Consider the following 24,434-nt stretch of genomic DNA (forward strand, 5'->3'; position numbering starts at 1 on the left):
CTGTGATGAAGCCTCACAGGACATGTTGTAACATGCCCTGACATGTCCAGCTTGTCCACAATTTCTCGGATAGTCACACGACTGAAAAGTCACCAAAGGCCGTCTGAATCTTCCGAATGGTTGACGACCTGGACATGTTGTCATCAGTCTTGTAGCCGTCATTATTAACTACCAATACTTCTTTAACTTGCTGACAAATGTCAATATAATACTTGCATTATGTTGCATAACTAGACAATTAGATAACAATTAAAAAACAATTTTAATAACACTAACTCAAATCAATATCAGATCGGATCAAATCGAAATATTCGATTCTGAATCTTAAGAATTAGAATTGAATCAATTCTTTAAATTTGAATCGATACCCAGCTCAAGTTACATTGTTTTGCAAAATGTAATACCAACCAAATCTAAATCTATTACATTTGGTTGGTTGGTATATTTTCTTGGTATTTAAAAACAAGTAATCCCGGAATACTTAAAAATACTTGGGTGTTCCTGATTTTTGTCAGAGGTCACATTTGAAGACACAAAAAGATTGAGTAAAATAAAGATTTTTTTTTTTGTAGTAAAACATTTTAATTCTTTTGCCTCAAGCTTGTTTTTCAGTAATTCAAATTCTACTTGAGTTTCATGTATTAGTTGGATAACAGATAAACTCAGTTGTGGTCAGAACTCATTATGGACGTGGGTATCATGGTAATTTTGGACATTTACTAATGTCTTTGAACTGTTCTTTTGTCATGGTGGAACACAACAAACGTAATTAAAGACTAAAAAACAAGACATTGGTGCACAGTTTTGAATCCGCACAGTGTCATTATTAAACATACAAGCTCAAATATATACATACACCCCCACAAATATTTGGTTAAATGTCCCTTAGCAAGCTGCACCTCCACCGGATACATTTGGTAGCCATCAGCAAGCTTCTGGCATAATTCTGGCTGATATTTGGCCACTCTTCTTGGCAGAATTGGTGGAGTTCTTTTAAATTGGTTGGTTTCCTGGCATGGACTTGGCTTTTAAGTGTAGTCCTCAAATCTTCAATAAGGTTGAGGTTGGGACATTGGGAAGCTTAATGTTGGCCTGCTTTGTCAACCCACAGTTTTAACGTGTGTTTGGGATGATTGTCATGTTAGAGCACTCAGTTGTTCTAACCGTCAAAGTTTCAGCCATCTAGCTCTTGATTTGAGGTGACGTTGAAGAATTTGGAGGTAGTCCTCCTTCTTCATTATTCCATCCACTTTGTGCAAAGCACCAGTACCACTGACACAAAAACAGCCCCAGAACATGATGCTACCACCACCACGCTTGACAGTTAGTACAGTGTTCTTGGGTTTGAAAGCCTCACCTTTATTCCAAACATACCTCTTGTCATTGTTGCCAAAGAGCTCAATCTCAGTCTCATCTGACCGTCAAACTGTTCTCCAGAAGGCTTTTGATTTGTCCATGTGGGCAGCTGTGAACTTCAATCTAGCTTGAAGGTGTTGATTTTGGAGCAGGGCCTTCTTTCTTGGTCGGCACCCTCTGAGTCCATGACGATGTGAAACCCACTTCACTGTGAACAGTGATGCTGGTGTTCCAGCAGTTTCCAGTTCATGACAAGCCTGAGCCTTTGGTTCCTGGGTTCCCAACCAGTTTCCTCTCATCTGAGGGTGACCGTTTGGGTCTTCTTCCAGACCTTGGCAAAGTGGTGACACATCTGACTAATTTGTACTTGCATGCAGTTGTTTGAACCAATAATCTTAGAATCTGCAGTAGTTTAGAAAGGCTCCAAGAGACCATCCCAATTTGTGTAACGCTACAGTTCTCCCTGTTAGATCTACACAGAGTTCCTTGGAGTTTCCCATTGTTCTGAGTATTGGTCAGTCTAGTGAGTGCTGTCAGACACGTCCTTTTTATGCTGGGAAAGATAAACTACTAGTTGTAGTCAATCGTGATAACTAACAAAGAGGTAATAGACCTTAGCCTTGTCATATTAAGGCATTGTAGAACCTTCAGCACCACGTAAAGTGAATGTATGTATATCTTTGAGCCTGTATGTATAATATTGACCCTATGTGGATGAGAGATGACCCAAAATAAATTCAAACTACAATCATTCCACCCTGACAAAAGAACAGTTCAAAGCTCAGAACTACCATGACATTCATGCCTGTCATGTGTGTATGTAAACATCTGAGCACGGCTGTGTACCCCTCTGGCACAGGACATCCATCATTTCTTCATTTACTTCTTGTGTTCTGAGGTATGATTGAGCTTCTTTCTTTATTTGACAACACATTAAACACTTTCTGGGGAAAACTTGAAGCTGCAGCAGTGAGGCAGATTTAGGTTCTCTCTCTCGCTCGCTCTCTCGCTCTCTCTCTCTTTGTGCCAAGAACTATAAATGAAGTGGAACTTGTGTTGGTGGCCTCTGAGAACAGATCGATTCACAGTCTGTAAAGGACGTGACACACGTTACCGTGCAAAGGTGCAGAGCAACATTAAATCACACACACTTACTGTATCGACAAATAGAAATTCAGCCGTTTGCTTGCAGTCTGTGTTTGAGAAGTGGGTTTTTTTGTTGCCATATAGTTATACTTTTGTGTCCTACTCTTTGTAGTTCTATTTCACTCTTGACAAGACAAATTTGTCAGTCTGCCGAGTGCCGAGTTGCAGCGCGAGCTCCTCGCAGTTTGAGGTCGTTGCTGAACGCGGTTGTGAAAGCAGTCGGGTGACGGCAGATTTGATTTTCTCCTCTTCGCCTCCAGTGTGGCAGCGGCGGCACTAATTGTTTGTTGTGTGTGCGTGTGAGGAGGGAACAGACTCCGTCCTTGGTTAAAGCTCCACGCTGACACTCAGCCATCCGTCACTGTCAGGTCTTGTGTATTTTTGCTGTCACTTTGACTGTGTAGCGAGACCGTGGCTTGGACAGAAAGACGTTGAATGAGGGCGTGCAGAGAAAGATGGAGGGAGATGAGGTTTAGAAAGTGCAAAAGGAGGAGGGGTCAACTGATTATCATGCGGATTATTGGGCCGACGGCCAATTGGCCAGGCCCAGATATACATACTAGGGTGTCGATAGTCTTTTAACCTCGATGGTCTAGTGGCTAGGCCAAGATCTATATATTAGGAGGTCGACCATCCTCATAGATTAGGGTCATGTTCTGGATACCATTCGTTTCTGCGTCCGCCTTAGGTTCTTGTATGACAACTACTCAGGCACACAACCATCGATCCTCACCTCCAAAAGTGACCATCTGCCTCCCCCAGCCAGGTGAACTGTGGGCGTGTCCTTTGGTCTTTTTCAGCCGCTGATGTCCTCAACACTCAGGTGCCTGTGAAACATGCCACATAGCCAAAATATCAAAGCTGATATTCCCTCACAGTGTGAGATACTTTTCATCTTATTCTCCCAAAGTAACCGTTCATTTGAGGAGAGATGATTCCAGTGGTACCCAGCTCGTACAAGACTTCTGTCACTGTCTTAGGTCACTGGTCCAGACACTTCCAAAGCGCTACAATCACAGTAGCCACAGATTCTGCAAAGATCACAACATCGTCCTCAAAGTCACGATCCGTAAACCTTTCTATGCCAACAAAAGTACAGAGCTGCTGGTTTCCACAACCCTGCCCAACACCCAGTCCATGGTAGCTTTGACTAGTCTCAGAACCAGAACACATCCCTGAGGGGCACCGTTGTTAACGAGTGTAAAATACAGACCCTCTGACTGATTTATGATCATAGCAGATATACAAATATTGACAAACCTGACAGTTTCATGTAGGATCGACAAATGCTTGGAATTTTTATTTGCTGAATACCCTGAAATAATTAAGTTCTGCTTTCTTAACAAGCATCTTTGCGTTGGGGTGAAATGTTTGAATTACATGAATTAAACTTGACCAGATGTTGAAGAAAGAAGGTTTTCCGCTCTGCCGGTCTCTGGTGTCACTTTTCCTACATGGTTTAGAATTTTAGAATGTGTCTCATCCACTAATTATCAGTGATCCATCATCCACTTAAGATCCAAATACAGTCGTCCTGCTGTAGCGAAATGCGAGGCAGCTCTCGGAGACAGGGTGACTGAGGATTTTATTGACAGAGAACAATCCCACACGTTGGACAGAGACACCCCCAGTAGTGAAGGACAATACTGGACTGTTAGCAACGTGAATGTCATCGATGAGATGGTGAATCTCTTGCACAGTTGACATTGTTCAAGATTGAGATGTCTGTAAGTGTAGGAAGTCACTAAAGGTCAGTTCTTAATCCCAGTTAATGCTACTCTGTATGTCTAACTACATAGGCATGCAGAGCCCTCTGCGTCATTGTGAGCCCCCTCTGAGCCTGACGCGCACCTTCCAAAAACTGTAATGATGCATCAAGACAACGGAGACCGCTAACTTCCTCAGTCTCACTCTTCCACTTTCATAGTCAAGGAGTTTCATGGTCATAGATGTCATGGGATAGTTGTCCAGTTTTCATGAAAAATGTTGCGCCCCCTACTGTTCTGGCGGTAAATTACATAGCAACACCCACCAAGACCGGTGGAGAGCTTTGAAACGTTCATGACTTAGTCCCAGCAGTTTGCGTGATCTTGGAGTTACAACGCAGTAGAAGCATAAAAAGGCCTTTAGTCTTGATCAGTTATTTCTTTAGTTATTCATCACAAAGAAATAGAGTTTCAAACTTTAGAGAGAAATCACATGTTTCACGTGTGCAAGACAGATTAAATTATCTTTTTTTTTTTTTGGCTCCTGCTGCACTGCGGCTGCTGTGAATGACGGCGGGCAAATCTTTTAAATAAAGTGGGTGTGTAGCATGAAAAGCCGATCAGCTGGCTCTCACTGAGACGTTAAGGAGACAGGACAGGCTGATGAGAATAAATGGGACACTGCCAGCCCACGAGCCTGTTCGCTCGGCTTGTATTCACTTTCCCATGACTATTTTCTGCCCTTGTCTTTATCTCGCTATACCCCTTTTTGTCACTCCCTTAAGAGAAAGAGAGAGAGAGTTCAGCCAAACCTTTTTGTCTCATTTGTCTTGTTTCCAGATTTTTTTTTCCTCCTAATGTTAAAGCGCTGCCAATTTATTCTTCTAATTTCAGTAAGTCTCACTTCATTAACTTTATGCATATTTTTTTTTCTTGTTTCATGTTTCTGTGTAGGCTCTCAGTTGTCCAGGTGGTTTCCATAGTAGAGAAGCTTGAATCTTCGACTGGACTGGGTTGCTTGACGCGAGGACGTTTCGCTTCAAATCGCAGAAGCTTCCTCAGCTAAAATTCTTGCTCTGGTGGTCTGACTTCTGTCAAGCACAAAAGAGTCAAGACAGAAGTCAGACTTCCAGAGCAAGAATTTTAGCTGGGGAAGCTTCTGCAATTTGAAGCGAAACGTCCTCGCGTCAAGCAACCCAGTCCAGTCGAAGATTCAAGCTTCTCTACTATTTCTTGTTTCATGCATTACTGCAGGGGTAGGCAACCTGTTCCAGAAAGAGCCATGAGGGTGCAGGTTTTCTTTGCAGCCACTGACTCCACCAGGTGATTTTACTGATTAATATCACTTTGAGCAGATGGAATCAGTTAATCAGTGAAATCACCTGGTGGAGTCAGTGGCTGCAAAGAAAACCTGCACCCTCATGGCTCTTTCTGGAACAGGTTGCCTACCCCTGCATTACTGTATTATGTTTGGAATAATAGTTAATCTGCAGGATTCTCTGCCATGAGATTCAACATAATTGATATTTTTGGAATCCAAAAAAAAAAGAAAAAAAAATCTGCTTGTCTCTTTGTATTAATCTTTCCTTTTCATTATTTTCTTTTACTCTGCGTCTAGTTTCTTCTCAACAGTTTTTTTTTTATACCACAAAAGTAAAGAACTGTATAAGATAAACACATGGTACCTTTACTGGACCGGATGGGGACTTACTTGAGCTATGTCCGAATGGTCCGCCCCTAAAAATCGGTCCGCCTTTTGGATCTGCGCATGCATCATTTTCGTACCACAGCCCCACCCACCCACCCCACAGAAGGCTAAAGCACATCCCCTTCCGGTCACAGAAGAATATCCACCACCTTCAAAATGTTGTTTTTTCCTGCTTTTTGCTTCTATTTTGTTCATTCAGTTCTCTTCCTCTAAACGTTCTGTCCTCCTCCCTCTTTCCTCGTTTCCTTCCATAGCGTTCAGACTTCTCCCTCGTTTGTGATTTTTCAGCCTCCTGGAGATCATGATGCTCCCATTAGGACGCTGTCCACACCTCGTCTTCTTCTGTCTATTTTCTTCCGTAGGCGCCTTCGGCCTGAGAAAGCCGCCATATGGGAGCAAAATGACATGATGCGCCAATTGGCTTAGTTTAATTAAAATGTCATGTTTCTCCTGTTTTGCTGATGGTTATTTTCATTCAGAGTTACATCGTGTAATTAAATTTTTAGTCAGGAGGACATTGCAGACACACGTGCGCGCACATACAGTGCACGGGTTCGTGTTTGGTGAAACAAACGGAGTCCAGGTTTGAGCGCGGCATGTTCCTGTTGGAGCTGATTATCGTCCCTCTGAGGACGGACTCCTTATTAAAGTCAAGCAGCCATTCTGCTCTGTGTCAGTCTGATCCCGTCAGATCTCGGAAGCTAAACATTGCGGGACCTGGTTAGTACTTGGATGGGAGACCTCTTTGGAACACCAGCGGCTGTGTGTGTTTCTCCAGGTAACACTGGAGTTGCGTCAGGAAGGGCATCCGGCGTAAAACCTGTGCCAAATATCAATGTGGATCTGGTTGTATCCGCTGTGGCGACCTCGTACACAAAACGGGAGCAGCTGAATGGAAAACAAGTGACTCAGTTCTGGGTTCTGATGGTTTGTGTGAGTGGACCCAGTTTTCCAGGCGGGAGCCCATCTCAGCATTCCTGATGGAAATGATCAGAAACTTGGCCGTACTTCTGTGGCAGAAAACAGCAGAAACCCCTTCATGAATCCCAGATCATACTTAGTGTTACTTATTGATCGTCTGGATTTCTGGTTGTGAATTAGTAATTATGAAGATAATGATGAAGTTCATGTAGCGGGTATCAAAATGACAGTTTGTTTATTAGCTGTTTATGACTTCAAGAAATACAAGGATGATTGGATACAAAAGTGAAGTGTAAACTGAAAACATTCAGGAATTTAAAATTCTAAAGGAATTTCAATCAGCCCAGCTGTAGCGGTGGTTTTTGTGACATCATCTCAAATGCCCATGCTTTTATGACATCACATTTGGCATGGCACTAGACTAACGCAAACTAGAAAATCTGCAGATCTGCTGGGAATTTTGCTCCCTCTAGTTGTACATCTGCTCACCTTCCTAGTTTTCCACTGGAGGGTGATACTACGCACAGTACCAGAACGTGCATAAGAAGTAGCAGTTAAAGCGCACTGTGCAGCGGAGACACCGCGCTGTTGTGGGGGGGGGGAGGGGTTTCTCATCAGTGTGTCAAAAATCCTTCACATTGTTTGATGATCTTTAGTCTTTGTATTGGCCACAAGCGACTCAGACACACAGCAGCGTGGGAGTAAAAAGCAGTTTTAGTGCCAAAGCGTCTTTGAGCCAGGCACTTAAACTCAAATTGCTCCCCGTGTGCAGCCGCTCCTGGCATCAGCCTCTGATTGTTAGTCGCTTTGCTCCAAAAACGTTGGTGCAGCTACCTTAAAAAGCTGTTTAAATCTGGATCGTGGGACTTGTGAGATATTTCTGAGCGGCCTTGATGCTGAATAAGGAGCTAAAAATTCTGAAATATGTGTGGGTGAAACTCACATATTTCAGAATGTCAGAGGCAGAGCCGAGCGTACTGAAGTAATGAGGTCTACGTTTGGCGTCGAAGGACAGGCTCGGTGCTGCGGTTTGTATCAGCTGCCGGCATCCGAATAATGAAATATTAAACAATGAGGATTGATGGCGGTCGAGCTACGAAGAAGTTCAGTGCATGGAAGAATTTCTCCACTAAAATGTTTGCAGAATTCACGTCATGTTTTCATCCTGTTGAATCATGTTACGTTGTCACTGATATGTCACCCTTCTTGCAACGTGTCGTCTTTTATCGTCTTCTGTCGTTGAGATTGTAATAAGCTGGTATATATGTTCCTTGTAGATGTGATCCTCGTGTTGTTTGAGTCGAGTTACAATAAGTGATTAACTCCAACGTCCTGCAGGTCAGGTTGGTCCTCTCTCATCGCTTTAGTCACAGAATGTGCCGTCTCGTAATCTTAAAACAAACTTTTAAACCTGGCGTCTCCCTCCTCTTATCTGTGTCTGCTCCAGAATTTAATGGAAGCAGTTTGTGGTGAGTTTTGTGGAAATTGGTTCATTCGTTTTTGAATAATCGGTCGGCAGTTGCAGAAATGTTGCCTCCTTACTGGAGCTCATTAAGTTGCTTTTGTGAAACAAACCCAGTGTTTGTGTGTTGGGGGGTTGTACTTGTTAGAGTGGTGAAATTCTGTGTGTTTTTATATATATATAATATATATATATATATATAATAGATTCACAAACCAGTTTGTTAATAAGAACTTGTTTCTGAAAATGACTCCTGTTAGTCATTATGTTTACACCGAGGGTTTGAGTCTGAACGGCATCATTCTGACCCGTGTGTCCAGACTTCAACATGACCCTCCTGAAAACGTTTACTTACAGAGCAGATCTCAGCATAAATCAGACGTGAGTTAGGTCGAACCTTACCCACCCCCTGAGCAAGCATTTTTCCAACAGTGGTCTGGAAATACTCCCTCAGGTATTTGTGATTACAGGAAGAAACCTCAAGCAGATTTAACTCAGTGGGGCGGCCATCTGCTGTGGCCAAACTATCAACAACAAAACAACAAAGAAAACAAAGCACAGCCGAGACTGGTCAAACATAGAGACAAATGTTGTGCCTATGTTTTGTACAATGTTTTGGTCACTGAGGAGAAGAGTCTCAGTAAATGGACTCCAGTTTGTGATCAGTCTCTGTTAATGCCTGATCAATCATTAGGGGAACATTCCGCAGTTATCGTCCACATGATGCTTCTTTAACTCTCAAGTGGCCAACCTATTTTAGCTCCGGCACCTCTTTTCTGGTGTTTTGGTCATAGTTATCTCCGTTTTAACATAACATTTCTTGCCGCTGAACGAGGCTGCACGGTCAGGAACTCCTTGCCGTAGGAACATGGTTTTCTAGTAGAAGGAACGTTTGATCTGCTTTCGTGTGTTTAAGTCCTCTGTGCCACTCCACCATGAAGCTGTGTAATAGGGCTGTTCCACAGAGCGCCGTTCCTTCTCATTTAATCCCAAATAGCAATTCAATCCGTGTTTTGACGCTTCACAGTAACTTCTTGATCCATCTTTTGTCAATCTTGAACAAACCTGTTACATGCAATAGTTACGGCCATCATCCAGATTTGAAATTTGGCTGAAATTGTCGAGCTGTTCAAAAATTTCATCCCAATTCGCCAAATCGGCGTCATTACACGGCCTCTTCCGTGTGTTCATAGTCTTAACAGCTTTAGTCATCTTCAATCATCTTCAAATGGGGCAGTCCCAGTGAGTACAGCTTCAAACCTGTTTGATTGTGCTCCATCAGAGTAAAAATTTGAAGCAACAACAGCAGTTGTTGCTGTTCTGGCTGAGAACGCAGCCGGGCACAGCTTTATCTTCCGTTTTGAGCGGGTGCCAGGTTTGCACTTTATTAGCCAGCCTCTTATCAGGCAATCCGGAGTAAGCCGCGCTATCCCGTTTTTGGACTATTTTTGGATCATGGGCAAACGTGATAGAACGGTGCCCTGTGGAGCATGGTTTTAAAAAGTTGAGTCATATTCAAACTTCTTTAAATGGGGTATTCATGGTGACTACAGCTTGAAACCTGTTTGATCGTGTTCTGTTGTGATAAAAATTTGAAGCCCAAGCAGCGTTTGTTGCAGGTTTTTGTTCAGAGTTGAACAGCTCAGTCATGTCTGGCCGAGGGTGCTCCTCCCTTCTTTCATTCAGTGCCGTCTTTAGTGGTGCCGAGGCTTTAATGGTGACCCTGTGCACGTTGCCAGGTCTGCATTTTATAAGCCACCTCGTTGCCTCTGACCCTGGGCAAGTTGCCAGGTCTGCACTTTATCAGCCAGCCTGTTATGAGGCAAGCCTGCAGCTGCTGTATGGTGGGGATTAAGCTGTTTCATCCTGTTGTTACACTTTTTTGGATCGTGGGCGATTGTCGTAGAATGGTGCCCTGTAACTGGTAGAGCAATTCTATGATAACGGAATTACAGTGACATCAAAATCAAAACCATTCCACATTTGCTCTCATTGTAATTCTGGTACCTCTGTGTTAAATCTTTGTACAGTAGGCTATGCTTGAGTGGTCATGCAAGAAGTAGACAAGCAAGGGAAGCCACTTAGACACCTATGGCAGCCCAGAGGGAGTTATAGGCATCTGTGATGGAGGAAAGTGTGCATAGTCCAACTTCTGCCTGTTGCATCAGCAGTTTTTCAGATCGGAATAAAGAAGAATTTTTCATGAAACTTACATTGTAGTTTGTCAGAAGCCACACAGGAGACTTGAGCTGAGATCTGAGATCTGATATTTTCTTGTGTGAAAATTCGTCTCTGTTCTACTCGACCATGAAGCTGGATATTATTAATGTACGATATTGAACTTGGACAGGTTTAATAGATTTGCTGTCATCTATCCAGTTTGATTTTATGACGTTTCCATCTTCCTAGGTTCCTCCACACGGGATGTAGGCCCATCGCTCGGATTGAAGAAGTCCAGCTCTCTTGAAAGTCTCCAGACTGCAGTTGCCGAGGTTACACTCAATGGGGATTTGCCCTTCCATAGACCCCGCCCCCGTATCATCAGAGGGCGAGGCTGTAACGAGAGCTTCAGGGCAGCTATCGACAAATCCTACGACCGCCCGGCCGCCACAGAAGACAACGACGAGGGCATGGAAACATGTAAGATATCCCAGATTCAGTGGGCCTTCTGAGGCCGTCACGTTCCCTTTCACAGGTCTCAAACTGATGACGCATCTCATCGATCAACAACCGCAGAACCTGTCCATGTTCTTCAGCAAGGCACATCCTGGAACATGCGTGAAATGAGAAATTCTCCTTTGAGTTGCACCATGGCTTTGTGACTTAACACCACAGCGGTAATGCATCATACGCGTGGCTGTTCAAACTGATGCATCCTGGTTTGGCATCCGTACTTAAGCATGGGAGTGACATCACTGTGACTAACGCTTGATGTCTGCAGGCTTGTTCTAACCGGGCCTGAGGTGGCGTGTAGCGCTGACTCAGGATGTTCCTGCATGAGACGCTGTCAGGCGCACCGCTCTGTGAATGTAAGACAGAGGACTCACGCGGCAACAACAGCATCACGTCAGTGAGCGTGGCACCCGTGCGTTAAGCTGCCGTCAGACATTCATTCATTAGTGAGGATCAACGTCTCTAAAATATTTCAGCTTTGACTGTTATTTTCCCGTATTTAAATGGTTTTAGTAGTTTTTAGTGATGCTAAATAAAGCGATACGATCATAAGCGTTTACACACAACTCCACAAACTGAAGTTGCCCTTAGCTTTGTAATTTTCTGCCATGAAATCCTTCTCCTAATTTTGTTGACAGAGTGAATAAAAAAATTTGAAAAACATCCAGATTCTGTCAAAGTGACACACTGTCGTGCCATCAAATACATGATATTGATCTCTTTCATCTAATCATTGAGCTCATTGGCGACCCGAGGTCTTTGAAGTTGGGTTTTGGCTCATTTCTCGCATTTCATGTTCATATTTATCACTAAATTGTTCATTCTTTTGTGTGTTCCTCTCCTTTTCTTTGGCTTGTCTGCTTTTCTTTCCACGCCTCACTTTGACTCCGTCTTTGTCCAGTGGAAGAGGACACAGAGGAGAGTTCCCGATCGGGGCGAGACTCTGTGTCCACAGTGGCCGACCAAACCCCGCTGACCGGCCCAGAAAAACCTCTGGTCAACGGCACCAATCGCACCAAAGAGGAGAAGAAGAAAGACAAAGAGAAGGGAGGCAAGGAGAAGAAAAAACAGGAGGGAGGGAAGGAGAAGGCCAAACCCAAGAAAGGGGTGCTGAAAGGCCTCGGTGACATGTTCAGGTAAGAGGTCAGCGAAATATCAGCGATTACATGCAGCCGTCCAGTTCGCTACAGTTTGAAATCTGATATGAGTGCAACTTCTGTTTTAGCTAATTATGATGTTTAGCAGTGCAAGCAAAGAAGAAGAAAGTGTGGTGCCACCAAGAGTTCGAAGGTGGAAAACATAAATTATTGCACAGGCAATAATTTATAATAATAATAACTTTTATTGCAGAGTCAAGAATATGTTGTGCAATAAATTTAAGCATGTGACCCCAGTGCAAAGAACCACAACAAAGGATGGTTTAAATGGGTTTTGTTGTTCAAAGTATCATTTATGCAGCTAACATTAGCAACTCGGCAGGCAGGCAGAATGGTCAAAAACAGGCTTGTGTTAGGCACAAAATGGGTACAGAGTTCAGTAATCAAAGTTCCTAACGATGGCAGTCTTTTTCAGGGTTCGGCAGCAGAGGTATCCAAAGAACAGCAAAGAAGAGTTCAATAAACACATATTCTCATACCACTGAGTCCAAGGACCAAGACAGGAATCCAGGTCTGTAACGTGAATCAAAAATACAGTAAAATGGATCGCTAGAGAGCAGGGTGGAGCATAAACCATCTGGCAGCTACAGGCCACATTCCATCAGTGGCTACAAAGATGCTGCTCAGTTCAAACCTGGATGTGCAAGTACACAAACGAGAGAGATAAAACCCCAGAAATTAAACAAAATGGTGTGAGCACATGACTAGCACAGTGGTTAATTTTTGGATTATGGTAAACAGAATCCTGTTTGAAATTATATCCACGAAGCAGAATGGCGGCTCCCAAAATCAGTCTGATTAGGGATTTGTTTTGCAGTGGGATTGACTCTTTCTTTGAGATTTACTGTTTGCACAGTTTCTACGACGCCATCAACACCAACAACATAGACATTTTGCAAAATTGCTGCTGTTGATGCAGAATATCAGTATGTCACTTTATCTTCTCGTTCTGAAAATGTTTTGTTATGAGCTGAAAGTACTTCTGCACTCCTCATGATAAATATAAAAACCTCTAGCAGACCGTTTCGGCACAGCGCCCTTTGTCTGCCGTTAACGTGAGGGATCACAGGAGCACACAATTTTTGTTGCCGAGCACAGAAACAGCGGAGACATTGATCTGGAAGTGAGCACGATGAGCTTTACTGTGCTGACTTTCAGCTTTAGGGCCCCGCGGGGACCTCGGTCAGGACTGTGTTAAACAGGTGGGATCACTTCAGATGACAGCAGCCCTCAGTTAGACCAACAGAGGAGACGCGCATGGCGCAGAGGGACGCGTGCACAGTGCAGAGGGGCGCACACCAGTAATCAGTGCAATGGACACGACCACATACCGGAAACTGGTGCAGTCAGCTCCACCTCACACACAGAGACAGACTGGAGTAATTAGACGGAACCACACACACACACACACTCTTCACCGTAATCTGCAAAAAAAAAAAAAAAAAGTTCTAAGATTGGAATCACTCATAAAAAAGGTGCCATCATTGGAATGAAAGCAGCTGAACTGGAATAGAAACATCAAAAGAGATTATGCCCTTATTTTATTAGGGCCCGAGTAGGCAACGTCTTACGAGGACCCTATTGTAATTGCGCTATTTATTATTAGGGCCCGAGTAGGCAGCGTCCTACGAGGACCCTATTGTAATTGCGCTGTTTATTATTATTATTATTATTATTCATTATTATTATTATTATTATTCTCACTCTTGAAATCGAAATTTCGGCCTCTTCCCATGCTCAAAAACTCACCAAACTTTCCAAAGTCGTCCGGCCGGATCCGAAATTCGATATTTTGGGGGCGTTGCACATGGTCGCAGAAAAATCGCGAAATAGCGCCCCCTAGAAATTTTCAAAAACCCCTCCGCTTTGGGCTTTTTTCGTCGTAGCCTCACGAAATTCGGTACACATATTTACCATGCCAGGACGCACGAAAAAGTCTCTTACTGTCATGGTGAGATATCCACAGGAAGTCGGCCATTTTGATTTTAAGTTTCGATTTGAGCAGATTTTTGCCATTTTTGGCCATTTCCACTACTTACATTTGAACGAACTCGTCCTAGGGATTTTATCCGATCGTCTTCAAATTTGGTCAAAATCATCACAACACAATGGTGATCAAAAGTTATCAAAAGATTCTAATTAAGTCAAAAGGCGTGGCTGCTAGGGGTCGTCAAACTTTGGCGAGCTTTTCGGAGCACGCCATTTCACTTCGAACGGCTGTCACGCCCACATACTTCATCGTAGATCCTTCAAACGTGCTGGACATGATGAGGGCTCCGCCCTGAACGTCTGCATATCTTAAGTTCCCACCTGCGCCATAGCTCCCCCCGGTGGTGGTGGGAAATGTCCTATTTTTACTTTAAGAGGTCCTGATGTCACATACTTAATTCAATCAACTTCATTCCACTTCTAAAACATGCACAACAAATTGGTGAATGTAGGCGATGAACGCCGTGAAGTTACGAGTAAATTCGTCCATGTGGCGGCGTGCCGAGTATTGCCCATTCGCCATGAAATTACGTTCTTCCTTTTGACGGCTTTAATTTTGTCACATCGTCATGAAAATTGACACACAGATCGAGCACGACAACCTCTTACAATTCATAGGGGCGTCGCCCATGGGCGGGGCAAAATGCCTCAATAGCGCCCCCTTGAAACTTTCAAAAACCCCTCCACATAGGAGTTTTTTTGGAGTAGGGAGATGAAAATTGGTACACGTGTGACTTGCATAGATGTACAAAAAATTCTCTTGCACCATGAGTCTACTCCAAACAGGAAGTCGGTCATTTTGAATTTCCTTCTCATTTTGGCTTGATTTCCACATGTTGTATTTGAACGAACTCCTCCTACGGATTTTGTCCAATGCACTTCAAATTTCTTTGACAGCATCCAAAGATGATACTGACCAAAAGTTATCGAAAGCTTTTCTCTATGTTGAAGGGTGTGGCCACTATGGTGCCGCCATTTTGACCCTTTCCCATGGAACATCAAATCATGATAACTCCTTCATGCTTTGCCTGATTGACTTGAAACTTCACATGTATGATGACGGTTGGCCCCTGAACACACCCAGCCCCTCTGTTTGTACACTGAGCGCCCCCTAGTGGATGAACAATCAACATGTCATAACTCCTTGATGCATTGTGTGATTTGTTTAAAATTTTAACTGTGTGATGAGTGGTTACCCCTGCATGCACATGCCCACATGTGGTCACAATGGCACCCACTGGCCTGGGTAGGCGGTCGCGCGGAACGAGGGCCCATGTATGACTGCTTGCAGTCCTAGTTTTTATTGTTTCTGCTTGCGTTCGTACATGCTAAATGAGAGTGCGTCAACGTTTTCCTGGTATCTGTGTCCTTGGTTCCTTTGGTACACCACCATCATTAACTTGGTTGAAAATGAGGTTGAAAATGAGCCAAAGACGATCACGCGCCAGATAATTGTTTTTTAGTGTTATTTCGATATTTTGTAAGATCTAAAGCATCTAATTAGTCTACATTTTTATCAAGTTCTTCTGTAAAAATCAGAAAACAGTTTTATTTGTGCAACATCACTTTTTGTGCCTTGTAGTTTCAGGCTGTGCATCCATAGAAAATTTTTTTAAATTTCTCAGACACAGTCGAAGTCCTGATCTGGACTTGTGGTTGTTCTGTGAGACATGTTCAGTCAACTTCATGAACTCACTGAAAATGTTAAATACGACTCCGTTAAATAACATCAGCTTTAAAACATAAGGATTTGCAGGTTTAGTTTGTCCAAATACTTATGGTCTGTTAAAAATGGCAAGACTAGGTTTGAAATTGGTCTTGAATCTGAAATGGTTCTGTGAGATATTTTTGGTAAAAACCCTTGAATTAAAGCTGTCTGACCTTTCAAATTTCACAAAACTGGCAAAAGTCTGGCAAACTGGCATAAATTTGTCTGGCAAACTGGCATAAATTTCATTATAATGTCGGTTTATTTTTGTAGAATGTTCCAAAATTACAGCTCATTTTAATGAAGAGAACATATGTAACTGGGGGGAATTCCACAGTGAGTGTTTTCTTTTTCTTCTTGCCCTGTGAGGTTTTGAGATTACCTTCAACCTGACCCACTTGCTTGATGCGTATTCCCAGGGTGTGCGTAATGATGGATTATAAAGGAAGGGAAAAACCGGACACTGTCACTGAGTCAACAGCCAGCTGACATCATGCTGCCTTTCTTTTGTCCAATTGGCTGTCGGCGTGTCATTCCCAGAATTCCTTGTGCAGACCGGGGAAGCCCCTACATCAGGGCTGGGCAACTTGTTTCAGAAAGGTCCAAGAGGGCGCAGGTTTTCTTTGCAGCCACTGACTCCACTAGGTGATTTCACTGATTAATATCACTTTGAGCAGGTGGAATCAGTTAATCAGTGAAATCACCTGGTGGAGTCAGTGGCTGCAAAGAAAACCTGCACCCTCTTGGCCCTTTCTGGAACAAGTTGCCCACCCCTCCCTTACATGATCTGTATAAGCTACCAAATGTAGGTCATCATGTCTGACCACTTGAAATTCTAAATAGTTTCCAGACAGGGTGAAATTTGATCATATTTGCAAAGTCAAATTATGAATCCCTTATTTAAATTCTTAGAAATAAATTATAGTGGTGCCAAAGAAAAAAAAAATTTCAGATTTAAATCTTTAAAAAGCCCAGAGGCCATACAGCTTTAAAAACAAAACTCAAATCTAGGAGCATAGCTTGATTACCCCCCACCCCCCCAAATTCCACTCTGGTGGTTTAAGGAGGCAATAATGACAAAAAATGGTTGCTCTCCAAATACTTCCGGGCCCAACTGTATTTAGCAAAACGACCCTCTGAATGTTTTGCACATTAGTTGCTGCAAATAAACACTTTAGGAGTAATGATGATTGTGCAGATGTCTTTCTGCACATTCTTTCATTGCAGTGATGTGTGATGGCGTTTTTCTCGTCTCCTCCCTGATGATCACGGCTGTCTAAACATCAGCGGTCGGGTATTCTGATTGGCTCAGCACTGGCCGCATCAGATCTGCTCCATTTAAACTCTGTCTGACCGCCTGTGTGATCGCTGCCCCGTGTTTACTGCCAGACAGCTGTGTGCTCCAAAGTAATGATGTGACATATATTCAACCCATCTGTGCGCTGACTCTGGAGCACATGTTCAACTTAACCAGAGTCCACAAAAAAACTTTTTACCTTAATAATTAATAAATTTTACCTTAATACAAGATATGTCTTTTTTTTCTGCCTTCAGAGTATACTTAACACCAGTGATAGGCACAGTTTCGATAATCCGATAACAGATAATTATCGAGGATAATGTTTTCATTATCGGATTATCTTTTTAGATAACTTTAAAAACCATTATTGGACAAATTATCTTCCAATAAATTTTTGTCCGATAACTTTTAGACCGATAACGTAGTAAACAAAGCTGAACAGTGGCAAACATTTTTAAAATTTAAAATCATTGAACACCTACCTGTTAAAAGTTTCATAACAGATGTATAGTTCCACCCTCTGCAAACAGAAGAGAGCTGCTTCCAGGAGAAACTGCTCTATTCTCTGCAGGCAAAGGAGAACTGGTCACAAAAAAAATTATTTCCTTTAACACCATACTGATACACAGGCAATATCACCCAAGTCATCCAGAGGCATACATTTTTAACTAATGGTTCAAATTTTAACCAAACTAATTTTGGACAAGTTATTTAAAATTACTGTCACATCTGAAGTTTTATAAAGTGAAAATATCAGGTATATGTTTTAGTTTTAAAGTAATGTGCTAATTTTTAAGGTTTTAGTGAGCACATGCTGTGCTCAGCAGTGCATTATGGGTAGGATAGGGTAATCTCAGTACGTTCACGACAGGGCAAATGCATTTCAGACAGCAACATTAAACTCTAGTGCCTAAAACTCTCGTGAATATATTCTCTGGGTTTATAGACATTGTTATTGTATTTACGTTTGTTAAATTCCACGCATCTTAAATGTAGCAGACACGGATTATCTGGAATTTTGTTTTGGCAAGTTTTCAAGGCCTCTACTGCCATCTACTGGCCAGTAGTGTTCATGGCAGTATTCATCCTGAAGCTGAGCAGACACTCTATTTTAATCACTGTACTCGGTTTCAGTTCAAACTGTACCACAGAAGCGCACGGTGTAAAAGTTCAGAGCGCCCGATTTATGTTGTCACACACATTAATAATAATATCAAACAGGTTTGATTTTCATCTGACCATACGATCGGCGATCAGGAGGTGGTCGTGAGATGTTGAACGCAGCTTGTTACTCCATGTACACTACACGATGCAGGACGCACGATTAACCTGAAACTCGGTCCAAAAAAATTCTCACACAAATGAAAAATCATCTGAAAAAGGGCCAAAACTCACACAGTGTAAAGCCAACATTTATGTGTCAAGACAATATTGAGTGCACGTTTTACAATATAATAAAATGTGCGCACATCAGAAAATGTGCGCACATTCTCTCCACATGCAAAACATTTTGCGATGACACTTCCAGGGCTCCGTAAAAATGCCTGTTTTTACAAATAAGAAAATGGAATATTTTACAAAAGCACATTTATCTGTAAACACCAACACACGACACACATCACATTAATGTGTTGGTTTACATAATGAATGACTGAACCAATCAGTGTTTACCAGAGGCACTTTTACCCAGAATCCTTTGCGATCTGTCTGTTTTGTTACAAAACCTCAGAATTAGTGCATTATTCAACATTAAAAGATATATGTTATATTTTAACTTTGTATAAATGACAGAATTGACATTAACGGAGTTATTCTATCAGTATTCACACCAAACCATGTCAGCATGACTTTATTTTCCAAGACCTCCGCCTGACCGGAGCGTTGTGATTGGGTAGAGAGTTGAGCTTTGTGGCTGTTCTCAGGGTGCTTCTGTGCTGGAAGCCTTGTAGTAAACAAGAACTTCCAGCAGGGGGCAAGATGTTCAAACATAGAAGTACTGACTCATTGTTTGGGTTTGTTGTTGCTTTTGATGCTTCCAAAAGCGATCGTGGTGTTAAAACTCAAATTCATATTCTTAGTAGTTGCAAATGTACCAGAGACAATACTGGAATTTATTGGTTATCTGTAACTTCCGATACATTTTTGGGTGGTTTATTGGTTTATCTTTATCAAAGTTAACTTTTCAGTTATCTGATTATCTGTTATTGAAGTTAATTTTTTGGTTATCTGTGCCCACCACTACTTAACACTTGTAGATTGTTGGAAAAACAATAGAAATACTGCGTATGTAGATCATCAATGTAATTGACAATGAACTCCACAAATGAAAACACTGCAACCTACAGACTCAGGCTGGTTATCACCACTCCTTTCCCATTTTAGTTTAAAATTTATGTTTGAGTCTGATTTAATCTATTATTAAATCAGATAGACAAGATAAACAAGATAGACTTGTTTTCCATCTAAACATACTCACTGGTACAGTTTACAAAGACATAAACTTTATCAGCGTCTTAGCGAAGACAATAAGAAAATTTTGCGTGTTTCTGTGCAAAGGGGTCAGAGTTATTTTGGAGTTCGGTGGGTGTCAGGAGTCATCGACAAGACTGACGGAACGCAAAAAGTAAACTGACAAATGCTTATTTGGATTTATGGCGCCCTCTGTTGGAATACTTGCACTGTGATCTAGGCGATTCTTTGCAGAGGGACACTGGCTCACTGAAGTGGAGAGCCTCTGGGTCTTCCAATTGAGTATGTTTGTCTCTGTAGCCTGTGATTGCTCAGTGTTTATAGTTCAGTTTTGATTTGTGGTGTGTTGTTTCGTTTTTAATATGTTAAAATTTCAATAACATATGTTTAAAAAAAGACAAACATAAACATAAAAGGAAAAGACATCACAGGAAAAACCACTATTAATTCCAAGACCCCTTTGCAAGGAAAATAAAACATAGATATTTGAGTTCGGAATCCAGTTACCTAATGAAAGTATATGAATGAGTCAGTCAGTCATCCACAATTATGAGTGATATGACGTAACTGTAACGAGTTATTCAGGTTCTGTGATTTTATCATTTTAAGGTTTATGCTCTATTTTTGTGTCACTGAAACTGATTTTGCATACGGATTTCATTGACAAGGAAGTATTGCATTATCAAGATACTTAAACTCCTCCACTTGAGGCAAAGCTCTCAATTTACCGATCGATCTACGTTCCGATCCTCACCTATGGTCATGAGATTTGCCTCATGACCGAAAAAACGAGCTCGCAAGTACAAGCGGCCGAGATGAGTTTCCTCCACAGGGTGGCTGGGCGCTCCTTTAGAGATAGGGTGAGGAGCTTGGTCACTCGGGAGGAGCTCGGAGTCGAGCTGCTGCTCCTCCACGTCAAAGGAGTCAGTTGAGGTGGCTCGGGCATCTTTTCCGGATGCCCCCTGGACGCCTTGCTGGAGAGGTGTTCCGGGCACGTCCCATTGGGAGGAGGCCCCGGGCAAGACCCAGGACACGCTGGAGGGACTACATCTCTCGGCTGGCTTGGGAACGCCTTGGGGTTCCCCCGGAGGAGCTGGGGGAGGTGTGTGTGGATCGGGAGCTCTGGGCGGCTTTGCTTGAGCTGCTGCCCACGCGACCCGACGCCGGATAAAGCGAAAGAAAATGGATGGATGGATGGCTGACTATTGCGTTATCATTGTACTATTTCTAAGACGTTCCAGAGTTTCTTCTGGAGTTGTGTAATGTTTTAGTACCATAGTGCCACTGAATGGTCTGGCATTTATTCAAAGTTTTTGTCTTATTGCTATGCAAAAAAAAAAAAAAAAAACAAACGTTAGTGTGCAGGTAGAGCTGTCCAAACCTGAGGCAGCATGAACTAAACAATTGTTCGACAAAGTTACATAAAAAACCCTAATGAATAAGATATTGGCCTGAATATAAGCAGAGAGAATATAGAGAGGGTCGATGTCATCTGGATGTCATTTTGATTGTGTGTAAGTGGGGCAGCTCGGCTGCTGCAGTGGAGTGATGTTTTGTAAAGAAAACTTCTTTTGAGTGTACTGCAAGCTAATGTAATGCACTATTTGACTTTAGAACACAAGGGACTACTATTACAAACGTTTATTTAAACAGCTGTTATGATTGTGGAGTGTATAGAGTGGAAAATAAGGCGCTGTAAGTATATTAGAACCTAGGCAGCCTGATCTTGTATATTTTTAGTTTTATATTTTATATTTAGATTTATATTTTCTATTGTGTTTTAATGAGGTTCTTTTTGTCTCTTTCTCTAAATGATATTGTAGCATTATTAGTTGTTGTTACTATGATTGTTGTTGTTGCTATTATTATTATTAATATATAAACAAAATAAATTTAAAAATATTACAATTTGTAATACATTTGACTCTTTTACGACAACAAACTGAGCCATTAATATACAGAAAACAAATGCACACAAACGTGCTGACAGCTGCAACAGCTTAATGCTAACTTTAACATTGAAAATGCCATAGACATGCTAACGTGTTAGCATCGGTCTCGTTTTTAAGTTATAAAATACATCTATCACCTGTTTCAGAAGACCATAACAGGTCGGTTTAACATAAAAAGGTAAATATTACTCACAGACATATGCTCTTTAGGATTTTAGCGAGGAAAGTGAAATAAACAATGAATCAACGAAGCATTAGATTGAAGCACTGCTTCTATCTGCGAATCATTGCTTCGATTGGGTTCATGGTTCAAAGCAAAGCATAACTGCAGAACAATGGAGAGAAATTATCATTTTCCTGACCAACACCCCCAAAAACAACTGCCACTCTGAAGGACCAATAAAGGAATCGTTAAGCAGAAACGTTATTGATGTCGGTGGATTGAATCATTTCTTAACGATACCCTTTGTAAAGGAGTAGAATGCCACTTCCTTGTTTGTTTTAGTGTACTTGGTTCAATTGATAGCCCACCACTCAGTTCCTTCAGATCTTGATGTTTTTCTGATGTTGCTGGTATGATAGTTATGATCCATGGTCATGAAAAATGCACATAAACAGAAACCTTTGTCTCTAATACAACTCTAGAGTGACACAAAGACTGCCATTGTGCATCTGTAGCAACATCCAGTTGCACACATTCAAAATGGCGGCCTATGCTCAGCCAATTACAATGCAGCATATAGGAAGTCGGCCCTGTCTGCGTTCTCTCTGATATAAGACTGTTTTTTGTGTTTGTTTGTTTTTGTTTTTGTTATGAAAAGTATGTGATTGCTTTATAAGTGTGACTTAAACGTCTACGTCTCTGTCCTACTTTCTCTTTAAAACCTCCCAAAGCTGTTAATAACAGGCAAACATCATCATGTGTAGTATAATTTACACTCATGTACACTCATGGTGCTTCTCTGCATTTCTACACCATTATCACGTAGTGACACAACTTCAACAAGAACCAGCATTAAGCATTCACAAATAACAGGAAAAACTGCAGTTATTTACACTTCTTTCAGGAGCCTGTGTGGCTCTGTTCCTGTCTCAGAATGACAAACCCCCCCTGACTGCTACGGCTGACATGACACCCCCCCCCCCCCCCCATCTGTAGTTTTACTTCAACAATGGGGCTTCAGTGTTTTTGCTGCTAAAACTGCATCAGGAGAGACCTTTTTTCCTAACTACAAGAGCAGTTGAATCACACCACATTGTGTGCTTTGTGCTTTCACCTTCTCTCTTTACCATCCTCAAGACTCTACAGCAGCTCCACATTACTAACAACAGCTTGTTAGGGTCCAAACACCCAGCAGTGGTGCAGGAAGCTCTGCCAGTGAAAACCTGAGTGACGGGCCAAGACAGGACAAGCCAAGGTTATGTCTGTTCGCCTTCACAGAAGGCAACTAAAGACGCATTTCTTTAAGTTAGCTTTTTAGCCTAATATTGTATTTTATTGTTTTTGTATGTTATTTTTAGATTATTTTTGTATGCCATGTGCAGCGCTTTGTGACCCTGGTCTGTGAAATGCGCTTTATAAATAAGCTTACTTACTTACTTACTTCACCTCGGTGGATCTGTATGATGGTTTGGAACAAGTTTTACACCGGATGACCTTTCCTGACACAAGTCCACATTTCATGGAGAATGGGTAGGTGTGGACTTGAACTGAGAACCTTCTGCATGGGAAACAAGTGCACTTACCTGCTTGTCCACCACGCCTGCCCTTTTGTCTTCAGGAAATATTTTTTCCAGTAATGTATATTTGATGCGGGGCGGGGGGCAACTTATAAGCAGGTCTTCTTATATTCAGGCCAGTTCAATAATTCCCACGTCGTGCAACAACACACTGGGTTTTCCTTTTGGTTAAATCTGCAACATGCTGTGATGAAAAAGAATTCCAAATGTGTTCGTAGGCCCAGTTTGGACGGATTGATGAGGTTATTTTTCTTGAAAGCGTATGAAAGCAGCGTCCTGCCACGCTTGCCAGTGTGATGTGAGCGCGTTCGATCCCCAGTGAGGCTTTGTCACGGCTTTGAGTTGTGAGAGTGTGTGTGTGTCTGTATGTGTGTGTGTGTGGAAGGGGCGGATCTATCAGGAGTGCGAGTTTTGTAAAAGGCAGAGGAGTCCGTATGTGTCATCAACAGAGCTGCCACCGCCTGACCCTCTCATGTCTCGAAGGCCTCACACTCAGTCCCAATCAAAGCCTCATTACCATCAACCTCTGCCAGCGCAGCCGCCTGCCAACACCACATCTCTCTCTCTCTCTCATCATTTGGACTCCAAAGCAGCACCCAGTCTGTCAGCTTGGCACTGGCAAAGACGGTCGCTGCCCAGAAATTCGAGAGCATTGCTAATTTTGCAGGGGGGGGTTCTGTGTGTGTGTGCGTGTGTGCGTGCGTGCGTGCGTGCGTGTGCTCTCGTCATGAACAAGTGAACAAGTCTGAACTCGGAAAAGGCTCACACTGCTGCGAGCTTCACAATAATGTGTCACAGAAGACGCACCGTGATGTCTGTTTTGTCTCTCCTCGCTGTCTGCTGTTGCATTGCCTCACTGTGATGCTCCGTTCTCCTGACGGTACATTTTATTACAGCTCTTTGATGTAGCCACATTAGCACTCCTAATCATTATGCTGTGCAAAGGGCAACTACAGATGCATTTGTAAAGCTCATTGACCCAAAAACAAAAAGCTTGATGCCATGCCGTCAAGGTTGGACATTAATCAGTGGCTACAAAAGTTCCTCTGTGGCCACCAAATGTCCTCTGTGGGTGGCTTCCTTTGGTCACTATGTTGCCTTTAAAAATTTGGTCACACTACCTGTCTATGTCCTTGGACAAGCCCTT

General features: G+C 42.4%; 1 protein-coding gene across 1 annotated transcript in view; it reads left to right on the forward strand.

Moving 5' to 3' along the window:
• The window catches only part of LOC117521318 (partitioning defective 3 homolog), a 497,351-nt gene that overhangs the window by 343,053 nt on the left and 129,864 nt on the right, over window positions 1–24,434 (forward strand). The window contains exons 20-21 of the mRNA XM_034182632.1: window positions 10,709–10,939; window positions 11,874–12,108. Coding sequence (XP_034038523.1) covers window positions 10,709–10,939; window positions 11,874–12,108 — 466 coding nt within the window. The remainder of the gene's footprint in view (window positions 1–10,708; window positions 10,940–11,873; window positions 12,109–24,434) is intronic.

The sequence above is a fragment of the Thalassophryne amazonica genome, chromosome 12 (genome assembly GCF_902500255.1).
Source record: "Thalassophryne amazonica chromosome 12, fThaAma1.1, whole genome shotgun sequence".
Classification (NCBI taxonomy): Eukaryota; Metazoa; Chordata; class Actinopteri; order Batrachoidiformes; family Batrachoididae; genus Thalassophryne; species Thalassophryne amazonica.